This window comes from Diadema antillarum, unplaced genomic scaffold, assembly GCF_040938485.1.
Source record: "Diadema antillarum isolate AM-2024a unplaced genomic scaffold, OU_Dant_1.0 scf00000186, whole genome shotgun sequence".
Taxonomy (NCBI): Eukaryota; Metazoa; Echinodermata; class Echinoidea; order Diadematoida; family Diadematidae; genus Diadema; species Diadema antillarum.
Window position 1 is genome coordinate 893563 of NW_027271075.1, and position 17633 is coordinate 911195.

General features: G+C 36.9%; 2 protein-coding genes across 3 annotated transcripts in view; one reads left to right on the plus strand and one right to left on the minus strand.

The window, feature by feature from the left end:
• Window positions 1-7027, minus strand: part of LOC139723320 (protein white-like) — a 32279-nt gene extending 25252 nt beyond the window's left edge. Inside the window, exons 1-2 of the mRNA XM_071634581.1 lie at window positions 6915-7027; window positions 2050-2150 (exon numbers count right to left, since the gene is read on the minus strand). Of these exons, the coding sequence (XP_071490682.1) occupies window positions 2050-2093 (44 nt within the window). The 5' untranslated portion in view covers window positions 2094-2150; window positions 6915-7027. The remainder of the gene's footprint in view (window positions 1-2049; window positions 2151-6914) is intronic.
• A 4165-nt stretch (window positions 7028-11192) lies between these two features.
• LOC139723327 (sorcin-like) overlaps window positions 11193-17633 on the plus strand; it is a 33879-nt gene continuing 27438 nt past the window's right edge. For both annotated transcript variants that reach the window (XM_071634589.1, XM_071634590.1), the window contains exons 1-2: window positions 11193-11284; window positions 13067-13135. In XM_071634589.1, coding sequence (XP_071490690.1) covers window positions 13076-13135 — 60 coding nt within the window. In that variant the 5' untranslated portion in view covers window positions 11193-11284; window positions 13067-13075. The remainder of the gene's footprint in view (window positions 11285-13066; window positions 13136-17633) is intronic.

Below are 17633 nucleotides of genomic sequence, written 5' to 3' on the forward strand. Positions count from 1 at the left end.
ACTATTATGTTATAGGCATGTTGTTGTATTTATCAAAGCATTCTTCTTAATTCCTTCTGTTTTGCAATCACTTATGATATCATAAGCTTAGCATGTCGTTATATACTCAGTGGAATATATACACACCCTTCTTAAAAAGCTCTCTGCACGATTGAGCGTTGTCTTCTGCTGTATGTTGAAGTGCCATCAAGGCCTATTGTTGGATTATGTTGCTATATTATGCGCTGGTGGTGAAGTTAACGTATACCTCTTGGATCAGTCATTAATCAAATCTGCTGGTTGAAATACGATTCTTCTGTATATTGCATATATAGGTAAAGATCCTATTTACGCTAAGACTGCAGTTGAATGAGAAATGTGACTCAGCAATAAACTCAACACAAACGACCCGAGAATGATCTAAGGGTTTTTCAGCTATAGGTTTATTACTGTGGAAATCGTGTGTGCGTGGAATCACCAATGTTCTCAACATGCGTTTGATAGAAAGGTTCAATAAGTCTACATGTCTACATCAAATCGGATGTCGCATGATTTGATTTTTTTTTAATGCTGAAGCAATCGATAGTAACATACATTTATATAGAAACAGGACACAGTCTAAGTACAATGTACAGTATTTTTCTTTGTTACAATGTTGTGCTGATTTTGTGTTACTATATGTGCATGTAAATCTTTTGAGTTGTTAGAAATGAAATAAAATTAATTGGAAATCAAATAAAATGAAAATGAAATGGAAAGAAATGTCTCGCGCTCGCTTCTAAACTATTAAAGTAACGCGACTTCACTTTTTTTTCTTGTTTTAACGTTACTCGCGAGAGTTCAAGTTTGACTTTCACATCAGAGTGAAGTGAAGTAAACAGAACTCTGCAAACTCCATCCACATCAGGAATAAGATAAGAAGAGATGTGGAATTTTAAAACTTCTTGTGCGTTTACTAAACGGTTATTTCAATTGCAACCACTTCTACAGACTGTATAGCTACAATAACTAAGGTAATGATGTCATACCAGTCCAAATGTAAGTTAGTCCGATTTAAAAAAATGTATTAAAATCTTACAAGTTCAGGTAAAACTTTGACTGAAATCAGATGAAAAATAAGGAAGTTATGACATTTTGAAGTTTTGCTAATTTCTGCAAAACAGTTCTTGTACAGTGGACATGAATATGCAAATGGGTGAGCTAACCATTTCATAACCTCACAATTTTCCATTGATTCTGTACAAAAAAAAAATATGACGAAAATTCAATGTTTCTGTCATTGAAGTATGAAACATGATGTTATTCCTGATTGAATAACTTTAAGATAGTGATCTTTTGGATATACCAGGATTTGATCCTCGGGCATAACTGCTTTTGAATAAAAACTGTAAATTTCAAAATTGTATGTAGGCCTACAAGCTATTATGGCAAGTTGTGAGGGTATGACATGCTCACTTTTCCATTTGCATATTCATAAAATGAAGAGTTTATTTGCAAAAGGGGCTAGATCCACTTTAAGTATTTTAGAGAAAATTGGTTTGTTTGTGAAAATTTGTACACAAGTGTACGGAAAATCGAAATCTAATTTTACAATAATTTCTATTCAAATGGTTGTCTGGAGTTGAAATTTTTACTGTAACTAACTCAAATGTAATTCTGTGCAGTCATACTAATAACTAAATTTTCATCAAAAATGGATCTAGCCCCTTTTGCAAATAAGCTCTTCAAATATTGACCGTTCAAGAACTGTTTACTAAGAAATTAGCGAAACTTCTAAATGTCATAACTCCCTTATTTTTCACCCGATTTTGATCAAAATTTTACCGTTGAACTTATATTATTTTACTCTTTTTTTATCAAATTTACTTATATTTAGACTGGATTTCCCCTTTATTGTTCCATTTCTTGAAATCTGTCTATCATCAGCAAGTACACAAATCTGTCTTCATCGAAAGTTGTCATTCCATAGTTATTTCTACAACACAAACATTCGATGTTATAATGACACTTAATATTATATTTATTCAATGCAAATGTCATTGACACAATTTTGAACAAACAATGACTCACATTTCATTGTTGCTCAGCAACGGGATGACGTCAGAGCTAGGCATCCTTACGCATTTGATTTGCAGGTAGCCAGATGTCAACTACTGCTCACTGAAGGAAATCTAGGGAGAAAAATATAATAATGATATAGCATGAGAAAAGTGGAAATTAAAAAAAAAATGATTTTAAAAACTGAAGTGAAGACCTTATGATACAAACATCTTACATAATATTATAAGAGTCAGTATATGTAAAAAAGAAACAGTTCGTTGCTTCTTAGCACTAGCTTAGGAAGGGTGTGAAAATTCAGAGTACAATTAAAAGTGATCACTTTTCACGATCTCGTTTATTAGTGCTCACGAAATGGAACCCATAAAACAAATAGAGAGCTGGACAGCAAATTTGAAAATAATATGAACAACTATACAATATGTCACTGCCTAACAATTTAGGCTTACCTGCCTCCCATCAGTTCTCCAGTCACCTTCACCTGAATATTCATCGACTATTCACTTCATTTTAATTGATTCTAGAAGAATGTGTCATTTCTTTCACTCATCCATCCAAGCGTTAAAGTGAACGGGCAATGATGACTAGCTTGTACAAGACGAGTAACAGCTGCTGTATTATTGATAAAGAGTGCGGCTGTTCGAATATAATGAATTATTTTCTATGGAAGAATGCAAGTGATTTTTTTTTTTCTAAATTGTCAAATTCTAACGAGATATATTATTGGGTCTATAAAGCTATATCATGGAGTGAAATGCACCTCATCATCTCACATTATTACCCGGCCTGTTACTATGTGAATTAGCCTCATGATAAATTTTATATATTTATATAGATAAAATATTAACTATATGACTCTATGGTAACGCTGTCCAAACCTGCTTGTCTGCGTGTCACGAAAATCAAGATTCTTGGAGATGCCTTGTACAGTATGCAAGGAGGCATGCACTATAGGTCAAAGGTCCTGTTTACCTTTGGTAGCAGTGATTTAAAAAATGATTCAGATATCACTTTTGATGCACAATACGGTCAGTTGTATCACAAAACAGCCTACCGTATAAAATTTTTGCAATAAAGCGCAAAATATAAGGAGATATAACTATTTTTCTCATGAAACCATAACTGCAGACGGTTTAGTCTGGAAGCATTTTCATTATAACTATTGTTCACATTTTGTATACTTAACAGTACCTAATACTGATTATACTGGTTCAAATTTTTACATTGGTTGTTTCTATCCCTAACTCACATTCTAGAAGTATTTTGAAGCACTAGTGCTATGTTTTTGTTTTATCTGCACATGGTAAATTGCGCCAAACGACCGTATACCTGATTGAAGTATAACAGTGGTAGACCTACATCTTTGTTGGCCATTAAAGGGGTATTCCAGACGATTTTCTTAATTTCACATCATGTCGTACATAAATTAACAGCTTCATGTACAGATTTGTGGAATTTATTGTAGTTCTTGAGCAGAGAAACAATACTTTGAAAAACCTTAACAAATTACACTGAACAAGGATGATGACATAGAGGCTCACATATTTCAGAAATGTAGCCGTGTAATTCCATTACAATACCACTTGCTTGTGAGTTCACCTGTGTATAATCTATGCATGCCTTCTTCTTTTGGTCTGTTTCCTTGAGCCCCAACTCATGCATTCTTATGGTGACCCTGCCATGTCATCATCCTTGTTCATTGCAATTTGTTCTAAATTTTGAAAATATTCTTATTCTTCATCCCAATTATCATAAATTCTGAAACTCTGTCCTCAGTATAAACTAACTTATAATTGTTCAAATGTAAAAATCCGAAAATCATCCAGAGGTCTCCTTTAATGGCGTGCTCATAGACGAAAACGTGCAGTGTGGCGTGAATTTTGTTAAAAACCGTAATGTAACGAAAGCAAAAAAAAAAGAAGAAAAAGTGACGTCTTCGTGCGATCATACAGGTCTATACTAGTTATAGCAATCGCGTATCACTTGGCATGAATGTGTGTGTCTGTGTCTGTGTCTGTGTGTCTGTGTGTCTGTGTGTGTGCATGTGTATGTGTGCGTATTGGTCTGTGTTTGTAAACTGAAACACGACTGTAACTTTTGTTCAGATACCATTCTGCTTCAGTGCTCGTGAAAACACTTCTTTTCAAAAACGAAATTCTTACACAAGGTTAGAAACAGAATAATAGCGCCACTGAATTTGGAAGGACGCATGCACCGGCGCGTTGCATACAACGTCGTAAAACAGCAATACATTACAGCTGGCAAAATGCATTTGCTATTCATTCAGATATCTATCTCAAGTTCTGATATATAAAAAGATAGTTAAGTGAAACATCCTTTTTTTTAGTGGGAGCTGTTCTTGGTGCTACTAGTATATCATAGTGGAGATAAAGGGTTAAAGATCAATGCAAATCAGTTTGGGAATGTTGTGATTAACACTTGTTCTTGTGTTCTGTTAAAAGCAAATGAAAATACAATACACTGCTCGATTTCATCAAACTTTTAGTTAAAGTGATCATTAGATTTCTTCGGTTTTATACCAGGCATTTCTGTTAATTTTCTTTCAGTTCCATTTTCTCTATACAAAACGCAAGAGTAGCTCGATTTTCTCTTCAAAGACAACTATTTGTGTAAAATGGCATGTGTATTCTCGTGCCCGAGGTATAATCTGTATAAACAAATACAATACCCTAAAATTGAAATTTTTCACAAAATGAGAAGCTGCGTTTACAGTCTGCGATCTTTCACGGCACTCGTTTTGCTTCTGTACACTGCAAAAAGTCCGGTGTTAAATAGTGAACACCGAGTTGGTGTTAAATTTTCGGTGCTCATTTATGGTGTTAAATTAACACCTCCGGGTGTCATTTCCAAATATAAAACTGTTCTTGAAGAGTTCCTTAGTAACTGCACTTCTTGTTGATTTTTTATTTAAACAAGCCGATCAAGAATTTTACATTAAAATACTAGATTTTTGAAAAAATTTGAAAATAAATTTACACCACAGTAACACCAGCTGGTGTGGTCTCTTATTGAAGCTGGACGGGTGTTAAACCATTGATATTAACACCAGCAATGTCAAATCAACACCATGTGGTGTCATTTTTTTAATTAACACCAGTACAGTGTCAAAATATCACCAGGTACAGTGTCAAATTAACACTACGAAGTGTCAGGTGAACACTTTTTCAACACCATCACAGTGCATTTTCTACACTTGTGGGTGTGGTCCTCTATTAACACTTGATCGGTGTTGAATTTAACACCCATGGTGTTAAATCTAACACCGATGTTTTTACAGTGTATATTCGTCATAAAAGTGGCAACATTAATTATTGTCTTTCGATTCTGACAGTTGTACAATGATCTGGTGTAGTTATGGGTATTCAAACTTTTATTTGCGATTTCATTTTTGTTGAAAATGAAATAGATGAGATGAAATGACAGGCAGAGAGAACAGTAATTATGTTTAAAACTGATATAGTAAAAGCCTAGCATGGTTATAAGTTGTCATAGAACAGATATAACTAATGTGAAACAGGTGATACATAAAGCGTAAGTCAGCACAAATAACGAGTTTTGAACTATACTTTGCTGTTGTTTCAAATATTCGTCATGTCATTGAGCTCAGAACAGCTCTAACGACATAACTGGTATATCTACTACCAGTATATTTTAAAACATGTCAAGTGACGAGATCGAGACTTACAGATGAACGGGTATAATATAAAGATACATGTTGAATACGCCCCAGGACAAAGTTAATTTTTGCAGGAGGGGAAATTCCGGCATGCATTGGGATTATACGTGTTTTCTTCCTGCGCATTTTCCTCTCCATCAGTGTGACATGGGAATTTCTTACACAATTTTTCAACAGCACTATGTCGTTAGCGGTGGTCTTTTGCTCCACCAAGAACTTGAAAACAAAAAAAGGAAAGAAAGGGGAAAAAGAAAAAAATGCTGAAGATGGTATACATCTTCTATCACTATCATGACTATTGTGGCGTGCGTAATATTGTGGTTATGTATAGATTAAATGGATCACTATACAATCAATAACAACCATACACATAATACATTTTGATTAAGGGGTGGATCAGTGCATGAATGTCTACACTCTTGAGATATTTGTATCACACACACACACAAGTATATGCGCGCTCACATCAAACACATACACACATACACACGCATTATAGATATTATAACCATACACAATAAATATATCACATTAATGATCATGCTTGATGTCAGATTATAACAAGACGTAATAAGTGTACATAATAATGCTTAAAATTTAAACATTACAGGCCTACACGATTACTATGATTATGCGACACACAATCATTGTTATATCGCATAATTACATACACACAGATAACATACATTAATTACGCAAGTGCATTAATGCTCGACTCACATTCCGCACAACTTCCACTTTCACACATTTTGCTTCAAATTAAGAGTTGTATAGCGCTGATCTTTTGCAGATCAGACTGACAATTACTAGTTTGAATTTGAATAATAGACACCATTGAATCTCACCCTTTGGTCAATTCTTATTGCATTATGCGGTCATTATTTTGCGGATTACAATCATTTTACATACACATTACATTCACGTAAACCGCAGGAACATTTTCATTCAGTGAAGGATCTTTTACTGTCTAACCTTCCTGTACCTAATAGTCCATTTGCCTTGGGGTCCTATAGGGTGTGCAATTCGTGGTTGGTAGTCCTACCATTTATGCTTTTCTCGAGATGAACACATTTATCTACTAGTATATCTAAGGTCTGCATTAAAGAGTGAATGGTTCATATTCTGATTGGTTAGATTAATAAGGATTGAAATGAATCCAACGACATTAATCGTCACTCACATGTAGTAGACAGCTAAACTCCTATTCCACCAAGTATGAGCGGCGTATGTAATTGATAAAGGTGCCCTCCACACAGGGCTGTATGGCAACCTCGCGATGCCTTCTTGCAGCTCTCCTCCGAGCTGAGTATACCGCGCACCTTACACAGCATGTACAGTCAGGAGAACACCGTCTTGTTGAGGTAGCGAACTTCGACTGCCGTGCCGCGAGCTGACAACAACGGTGGGTTTGATAGTACCAGCATATCATTCCACAGGTGAAAAAAGAGCAGGGTACTATAATAGCTGGCAGATAGTATACTAGTAATACATTGACTTATTCTATTATTCACGCTTCAATGACCAACTCCTCCTTCCGTTTTCTGCCTATGATAATAGCCTAGCATGCAAGAAATTTTGCCTGACGGGTTTACTGTTCTGGTCTTTACCCTCTCAATCCCCCACCCATCCCCCTCCTATTTCTCGAACTTTTCCTATGACCCTACATGATACTCTTTCGAATTTTATCTTAGCGTGATGCTGTAGATCTGCCAAAGAGCAACAGCAAATACATGCAGCCCATCCTTCTCCGCACCTCACAGTTTTTCTCATTCCGTCTTCACATTTAAAGGAGACATCCTGGTGATTTACAGACCTAAACATTGAACAACTATAAATTAGTTATGCCGATTACAGAGTTTCAGAATGTATAGTGATTGGGTTGAGGGAAGGAAATGTTTTCAAAATCTACAACAAATTGCAATAGACGATGATGATGACATGGCAGCCTCACCATAAGAATGAATGAGTTGGTGCTCAAGGAAGCAGAACAAAAGAAGAATGCATGCATAGATTCTACACAGGTGAACTTGTTAAGCAAGTGGTATTGTAATGGAATTACACGGCTCCATTGCTGAAATAATATGTGAGGCTCCTATGTGAACACTGTTCAGTGCAATTTGTTTCAGATTTTTCAGAGTATTGTTTCTCTGCTCAAGGACCATACTAAATTTCACAAATTTATTCATGGAGCTGTCAATTTATATACTACATGATGTGAAATTGTGAAAATCGTCAGGAATTTCCCTTTAACCAACTGTTACAAACGTCATCGTTTGACAAACGTCAAGAAAATTCCACAAAAATTCACTTTTCTATAGCATTATGAAAGGGCACTTGACTAACCGCTTTCAGAAAGCAGGGGGGGTAATCTTAACATAAGAACTTATGTCAGTTTAAAGTTGATGGAATGTGTAATTTTCATGAAAAAATGAATTTTTGTGGATTTTTTTTTAATTTTCTTTATATTGTTGTCCCCACATACGTCATAACCTCTAGTAGTCTCCTCATCCAGCGGTTCCAACGTCAAAACTTTAAAAATAAGATTCATAACTTTTGCATCGATTGTCTGATTTTCCTCAAACTTTCACTGATGTGTTCTACTAAACATGACTAATGTTGCTGCTTTCACTCAATCCACATTGGTCTTTGAGTTTGGGTTCCCTTTAATAATCTCTGGCAAAGCACTGAGGCCGTAAAGGTATGTATGCTAAAAATCTGAAAACATCACATTAGCAAAAACATGGACCTACTAACAAAAAATATTCATGGACTTTCAACGAATCCAACCACTTTAGGCGTTTTCACATAAGCCCGATAAAAATCCAAGCTCGAGATATTTTTCGCAGAAAATAGTCAGCAAAATAGCGCGCTATTTCGAAACATCGGGCTGATGTGAAAACGCCTCATGAGATCCCCCATCCGCCGACAGTTGACTAAATGCGCATCTCACTATAGGCGTTTTCAGATCAGCCCGATAAAAATCCAAGCTCGAGAAATTTTTCGCGATTGCGAGTTAGCGCGCTATTTCATTTCTTATTCACATCAGCCCGAAGAGAATCAGCCCTAATTCGACAGCTGAGTATGTGCAAACAGCATAAGTAATGTGTGTGCCCTCTCAAAAATTCCTCGTGATTTGTGTGCAGATTGCCTCGATTGATCTGGTCACACAAGCTAGGCATAATGGGATGTATCGCGCTAATTTTTCGAGTCGTTTTCACATTATCAAATAGCGCGCTACTATCCCGCTATTACAGAAATTTCCCGAGTTGGACTCGAGAAATATTCTCGATCAGAGCGATACAATTAGCGCGTTAATTTGTGTTCACATTATCAAATAGCGCGCTATTTCGCTATCGGGAAAATTTCCCAAGTCAGAAAATAGCGCGCTATTTCGAAACCTGCCCGATGTTTCTTGGGAAATTAAAAAATATCTCGAGCTTGGATTTTTATCAGGCTGATGTGAAAACGCCTAAAAGTGAGTACATAAAAAAGGCGTTTTCACATCAGTCTGATGTTTCGAAATAGCGCGCTATTTTGCTGACTATTTTCTGCGAAAAATATCTCGAGCTTGGATTTTTATCGGGCTGATGTGAAAACGCCTAGCTGCTGTCTCAAAAATGATGATTGCATAACCATGCATCGTCGATGACAAAGGAACTGTTTCCCATTAATCAGCGAAATGATGAATGTCCCTGTGCAGTACTTAGCCCATGGTAAAAACTAGGAGTGTTTCATAAAGTTACAACCGACTTACGAACAACTGGTGATTAGTTCCTGTGGCTGAATTATTGAAATTATGATACGTATAGCACATCAAATCTGATCACCAGTCGTTCGTAAGTCGTTCGTAACTTTACGAACAGCTTTATGAAACAGGGCCCTGGTCTTTTCCACTCAAACAGAATGTACAGTTGTACACTGTATAGGCCTATTCCCAAAGTATGTATTGTCTTTAAAAAGCGTCCTGTGTACATCCAGGCTTTGCGTGGCGTTTCCGTGCGCCACGCATGAGTGATCACGGCGTCCAACATGACGTTGTGCGTTCGTCAGCTCGGATCTCTGAATTAAGTGTGAAGACTGTACTTTCCCACGGTATAGGCCTTATACCGTAGACAGTGGGGTGGCAAAATGGGCTAGGAATAGATAGAGCGTACACACCTTTCCAGGGATAACTCACTTGGGTAACATAACAACTAAGACTGTTTTTGTAAAGGTATTACATAATGAAAGGTATCCCTTATTTTCTCATTAATTCCCCCTCCTTTTAGCAGCTTTTAATTGCTAATATCTCAACTTCACAAAAATGGAAATTACTCGTTTTGCGAAAGGATCGGCACAATGCATAATTAAAGTATTATTGCTATCATTATGTTATTATTATTATTTTTTGTATATGTTCAGACTTGCTCTATGCATTTATTTTTGCATACATAAATAAATTTTGATGGTTAAAGAATAAGATATGGCGATTGAATGATGTCGGTTATAATTTTATAGTACATTATGTAGCGAATTAAAAAAAAGAATAGTGGGCAAATGGGGTCAAGAGTCGGGTTGAATGAAAGTCGAAAGAAAGTATATAGGCCTATATGTAGAAGTTTATATGAATATGTATGTTTATGTAAGTATTTGTTTTTGCTTTAACTGAAGCGCAATAATGCACTAATATTCATTATGTATTGTCTGTTTTTATATAAATTTTATTCAGATACATGTTTGTACATGTTTGTACCAAACATAATGAAGTAGTGAAATAACTTAAGTCATATTTCAACAATCAGTATTTCATATACTTCATTTTATGTAAAAAAGGAAAGGGCCTGAGTTTTTTTCTTTCCTTCCTATTCCCCTCTATTCACTCCTCTTCTTCTTCTTAATCTTTAGATTTCTCCTGCTCTCCCTTTGTGCCTCCCTTTTCTTCTCCCCCAGCCTTTATTAATTTCTCCTCTCTTCCCCCTAACTCTGTTTCTCTCAATCTCCCCTCTCCACATCCTGTCTCAGACTCACACTTCATGTAGCACTCTCTATCTCTCTGAACATTCCTTATTTCACGCCTTCTTTTTTCTTCTCGTACCCTTTTTACCAGCTGAAAGGATTGTGATAATAATTATGTCAGTAATGGAAGATAATATGGCACATTACAAGTAAACCAGGTTTGATTTTTTTTCTTCACACAACTCTGCCTTTTTGTAATATGATTTATATACGAGTACGTATTGTCACTGTTGATGTACTGATGATTTGTTGTTGTTGTTGTTGTTGTTGTTGTATTGTATTTTGTTCGATTTTTGTATATGTAATCTATTATCTATACATGTCTCACTGTATTTTTATCTCTGTAAATCAGACGCACGGCTGCGATGTTTGATGATCAATAAAACAATATCATACAGCGCCCTCTACAGTGCGTGACAGGTAGACTGTAGCCTTTTTTTCGCTATCTTGTCATTTTAATCAAGCAAAACTATTTATAGGCGTGGTATCACCGCTGAAGCTCCTGGATTCGACGTACGATTGCTGAGCCTTCAACCTACTTTTTGATTTTGTAAGGTAAGATGAAAATCCATTGCACAACATAGCGTATAAATTCTTGCTTGAAATGCAGCATCCGATTCTTGAGCTTATAACCAGGAGATAGATGCAGATGTAAAGTGGTTTTGCGCGGGTTCGGGTTAGTGTCGTTTCGTGGTCCCACGTATGACTTAATTTGTTGGGGAAGTGTTTTTGTAAATTATTCCAGTGCCGGTATAATGCCGGATATGCCATGACATGGTGCTGAGCCTACAGTATACTACTCAAATACACCGTAACTAGATACATTTGTGTTCGGCGATTAATTTACATGACTTCCTCATTTTCTGTAATCATACAGGTTATCGACTTGCCTTCTTGAAGAAGAATCGTAAATGCCTCACTTTAAATTAATATTGTCCTGGAGTTATAGAATAAAATAAAAAATTGAAAAATTAAAATGCTAGATTCTAGATAACTAATCTATACACAGCCCAGTCGCTGTACATGGTACGTCTGCGCATAGCGTAGTAACAGCGTCTGGTCGGGCTAGATTCTAGAAAGGTTTTCTTGTTTTGTTTTGTTTTGTTTTGTTTCTGTCATGTCACATGTTAAAATGCCATGGCCTAATGCTTAAGACAAAGTTGAAGCATTTACCAACAAATCCTTCTTGGACTGACTCCACTGACAATACCAGCATGGATTCTACTCAGGTATCACATCATTTTGAAGGTTTTTATTAAGTTTGTTTCACATTGTTAACGAAAATAAAAACATGACAATTTGGTCTGCTTGCTGAAATGTGTGATAGATTCTATCACAGTTAGACCCTAGTATGGGGTATTTTACACTGATTATTCTAAGGTATAATAACAAAATGTCCATTTTTCAAATGGTTCAAGGGCATATTTCTAACTGTTAGTAGCATTGGAAGTAAGAAACTTCTAACAATCGACCAACCATCTTTCGCTTTTGACGCTACCCTGATAGTATTGTTTTTTTTTTTCCATTTTGTTCCCAGTCTTTTGGCAATTTTTGATGGACATGTAGAATCTTTGGTCTGCTCAGTCATCGTGATGTACAGTACATACATGTACAAGTACATGCAAATAATCATATACATGTAAAGAGATCTTGAAATGGGAAAAGCTCACTGCACTGTGTAATAAATGAACTCACAACCTGTGAAAATGGTAATGACTGAGATCCATATGGCTACGATTCATAGTCAAGATTTTTCAACAGCCAGCTGCCAATGCTCAGCTCAGTTGCACATGCATTAAAGGTGTGTGTCCATAGTCATAGACAACAGGAAGACACTTTAGAAATATATTCAAAGGAAATCAAACCAAATTCAAGAAAAGGGTCATTTCTCACAGCTGACTGAAACTTCTTTTTTTTTTCTTTCTTTTTTTTTTGTCATCAAGAAAGTCATCAGAGTACAGTGTATACTGTATAAATTATAAGTACCGGTATAGTATGTTAGTGAAAGTAAAGCTTCCCTAAATTCAGTTCATGCTAGTGAAGGCCGAGTATGTTATGTGCATTTGATGAAGTCCTACAGGTGTAGCATGAATTATTATTTATCATCATTATCATGATCTTTTTCACTATAATTGATGTTATGATTACTGATTTTACTTCTTTTATGGCTATAGATATATTTGTAGAAGTACTTGTACACGTAGTAGTAGTACTTGTAGTAGCGGCAGTAGTTAATGGGGTAGAAGAACTAGTGGGTTTATTGTGGAATCCTTATCACTTTATTACTGTCTGTTTTTAATGTTGCTTATTGGTGATTTCTTCATTTGATGTTCACAGACTGCAGACATGGCATACCCAGGTTATGGAGCTCCAGGCTACCCAGGTGGCTACCCACAACCAACCCAGGTACATGTACTTCATTTTAGTATGACACTCATTACACTGGGACACCAATTATTTAGATTGAGTTTTTATGACATTATTTTGAAGTGGTTTTTAGTCTATGTTGCATTGTTTGAAAAAAAAAAATGAAGGCATGCTTGGCTAACTAAAATGTACAGTGTATGAAATCACTGAATTGTTAGCTGGTACTAGCTTGTACCATGAGATGTCTACCCACAAACATGCCCAGGAACCACAGTTTGTTTATGACATAAATTACAGTGTGTTAGTATACAAATGACGCACAGGTCTGAGTGCGTCAGTCGGAATTGTGTGCATAAGGTAACTATGGAATGCTTAACCCACGAGGGGAAGCCGAGTGGGTTTAGGCTAAATTCCATAGTTACCGCATGCACACTATATTCCGACTGATGCACGAAAAGACATGTGCGTCGTCTGATTTATAGAATGGGTAATTTTCTCGTCAAAAACCCATTTTTCTATCGTGCTACCGGATGACAAAATTACTGGATGCAGTTCCTTTTGGCTTGCCGTAAACGAGCATGCATCAGTTTTTACTAGACGCACGGCCAGCCATGCATCAGTATTTACTGGACGCATGGCCAACCTGAGTGCGCGAACGCTTGCTTAGTGTGAAAACCTTTGTTACAAGTACGCGTACTCTTGCTACAAGTGCGCGATAACATGTTTACCACTGTGACTCAGCGTACGTAGCGTGCGGCCAGTAAAAATCAACACATAGCTCTCGACCAATCAGATCGCAGGATTCTCGCTACCCATTCTATAATAATTGGTTTTGGGGTGTACCTTTAGGTACCCAGGTGGCCACCCTCAACCAGCCCAGGTGCAATGCACTGCACATTTTAATAGGACACAAATTATTTTGTGTTTAGTTAGTGTCGGGTGTGCCACGAGGAACTCAGATGTTTACCCATGAATTTGCCCAGGGACCACATCCATTGAGACACAAATTACAGTGTGTTAGCTGGAATCTGACCCAGATGTCTACCCACAACCTACTCACTGTACGAGATACGTCATCAACTTCAGCTGTATGGTGCGCCTTGCCCGAGCAGAAACTAGAGCACACACTTTAGTGTGCGTATGCAAACCTCAAAACATGCGCAGCTTGAACTCCAAAGTTCATTGACCCTACCTGCCAACATATTAGGAATCCTTCATAAGATCCATACAAATTTCAAGATTTAATCATTTGTTCCTTGTGCCATCCTCAACTTTTCCTGCAAGTTTCATCAAAATCTGTTTACTACTTTTTTTGAGTTATTTTGCACCCAGACAAACTAACAAACAAACAAACACCAATGAAAAAAACAACATAACCTCCTCCCTTGGCGGAGGTAATAATGTAACACGTTGGCATGTACGGTATATGCCCTTAGTGATGGATCCACACTGCCCTACTTTGGCAAAAGGAAGCAAGTGACAAAAGTGACATTTCTCGCAAAAGAGCAAAATGTGTCTGTCATTTACACTGATGTCAATGGACTATCATGATGTCTTATCTAACATATCTCTTTAATAGTAGGATGAGTGTTTCTGCATGAAATTTGGCCTGGAAGAAGTGCTCATTATGTGAATTATGAAAACATCAATATCTAAAATTCGGATGGTATGTCACTTGCTTCCTTTTGCAAAAGTAGGGCAGCATACATATACAGCAGCCTGGTACATTTACTGTACTGCATACAAGTGGGTGTGAGAGAGACCCAGTTAGACTGCAGTGCTGGGGGGGGGGGGGAGTTTTTTGTATTGGACTCATTTGCATGTATGCTGCCCTGAATCCTTTGATAATGAGTTACAGCGCCTTGCCATTCAGCACCTTGCCATTTTGCTAACTTGGCAACTTATTACAGATCGCCATACACAAGGGAAAAAGTGCATATCATCTGAAAGTGGACAAAATTGTTCTTTCTTTTTATAGATTAAGAATACTAAAGTTATGATGTAACACGCATGAAAGACTATATCTTAATTTATGGCACTGATTCTGTGGTGAAAAAATGAAATACAGTCACACTTTTAGGGGCCAAAGGTACCAGTTTTTGTGCCTTCATGAATCCTCAATATATAGTTTTGCTGACAATTAAGTCATTTTACGCTAGGCGCAGGGCAAGAACATACAAATGTTATGCCACCATTGACTATAGTTGTCCAATTTCTTTCAAAATCCTGTGAATAGATGGAAGCACTCTGATTGGCTGGAGTATTCAACCTCTGCTAGGTTCAACAAACTTCTTTCAAAAACATTGACATTGTGGAGTGGTTTGTGCTAATTCTATGTTGTAAAACTTGCGACCTAAATTCTACTTGTGCTTTAACTTAAAAGAAAGAAAAAAAAAGGAGAAAAATCCTAGCTCTACAAAATTTATTGTTAAGTGTAATCAGCAAAATGGCCTTTATTAGTCCTGCAATTTTAACAGGTCCAACATTATTGTTTTTGTGTTGGCTAATATGTAATTTCCACCAGTGTAAGCACTTTATTTTAACACACTCTTCACCAAGGGCTGTTCATTGCAGTGGAATGTAGCACTGTCACACGTTTTATGTAAATACTGAGTATTCTAGGAGATTATCACATATTTCCTGCAGAATTCAGAATATTTCCCACTGGTACTGTCATTTTCATCAAAATCTAGCAAAGTTAGATTCTAGAAACTAATTGATGTATAGATAATTAGTGCTTGTTTGAAGAGAGCTCCTGTTCAGATCAGTTAAGACTGAAGAAGAACCACCGTAAGAGCCCCCATCCCCCAACCCAGAATTCCATGGCACTATAACTGTTTGGGGGTTTTTTCTGACTTTCATACACAATGATTATAAATCCACCAGAATCTGTCCCTGTCATAAATTGGAATTATACATGTATGTGCTGTTAAAGGGGAAATCCAGTCCAAATATACCTGGTAAGTTAGTTTGATCAAGAGTGAAATCTTAAGAGTTCAACAGTATTTTTTTTTTTCAATTCCTGGGTGAATAACTTCAGAATAATGATCAATTAGATATATCAGGATGTGAGCCTCGGGCATAATTGCGTTTTTAAGTGAAAAATTGGAAGTTTCCATATTTCATGTACAAATAATTTGGCAAGTTGTGAGGGGATGGTCAACATGCTCACTTTGCCATTTGTTCATATTGACTGTTCAAGAACTGTTTCCTGAAAAATTAAGTTTAGCAAAAAAAGCTGCTGAAAACTGCTTATCCAATAAAGGCGAGCCAATGGAGTAAAATGGAGTCAAAAGGGGCCTGAGCTTTCGATCCTAGCAGAATCTTCGTCAGCCTCCAACGCAGATTCTGCTGGGATCGAAAGCCCCGAAGATTCTGCTAGGATCGAAAGCTCAGGCCCTTTTTTGACTCCATCCTGAAAAATTAGTGAAAATTTGAAATGTCATAACTTCCCCATTTTTCAAATAATTTCAATCAAAACTTTACCATTAAACTTGTAATAATTTACTCTTTCTTATCAGATTATCTTACTGTATATTTGGACTGGATTTCCCCCTTAAAACTCCCAAATGGCAGTTGCACATTTGCTTTAACCAGGGTTCAGAGGTCAGAAGGGAAGAAGGTAGAGGAAATGGGAGCAATGACCCGATGAATCCAGGCTGCTGAAGGTGATTGAGAGTGTGGCTTTGAATGTGGTCCTGTTCCAGATAGATCAAGTACATTTTGTGGTTGCATCTTCACTGGACATTTGACCTCAATAGAACTCTAACATCCTTGTGTTCTCCGACATCCTCGTTGCTGGTTTAGTCATGCACGTACACCGCTTTCCTATTTAAATAGAGATGGGAGTGGCAGAATCCTGTTCATCCACAGTTTGTTGCGTGTACGAAGTACAATGTAAAGAGCAATTGGAGTTGATATTAGCCAAAGGGGAATGAAATCCAAATGCAAATGGATTGAGTGAATGCAGCAAAATTACGGACACGTATTATAACACAGCAAATTTTGAAGAAAGTTGGACAATCCATTGAAAAACAAAGAATTTGCATAGTTTCAGTGCAGCCATCGCTGGATAAGAGGAAGTCCTTCTACAGTTTGTGACATCATGCACGGACGGTGATATACAATGTAAAGAAAATGTACAAAGGGAATTCCACAAGTTTCATTTTTCTTTGATTTGTTCCTGGCTATAAAGATGTAACATTATTCCCTTGCTTTCTGAAAGAGGTACAGGTACAAGTGCTCTTTCATTATGCCAGAAGGGTGAAAGGGGTGGCACTTAACTTTTTTTTTAGCTAGCCAGGCGGACTACTTAGAATCAATTTTGACACTGAAGCAATATTTTGGCTAGCCAGATGGACTAGTAACTTCAGAATTTTACGATTTTTAGCTAGTCCGACGTGATTTCGGGAAGCCAATGGCCAGCGGACCATCGCCAATTTCGAACCTTGTGAAAATATGTTGAATTTCTTTTGATTCTTATACTCAGGCAAGCATCTTTGGGAAATGCGTGTTGTAGCAAAATCAAACTGTCCTC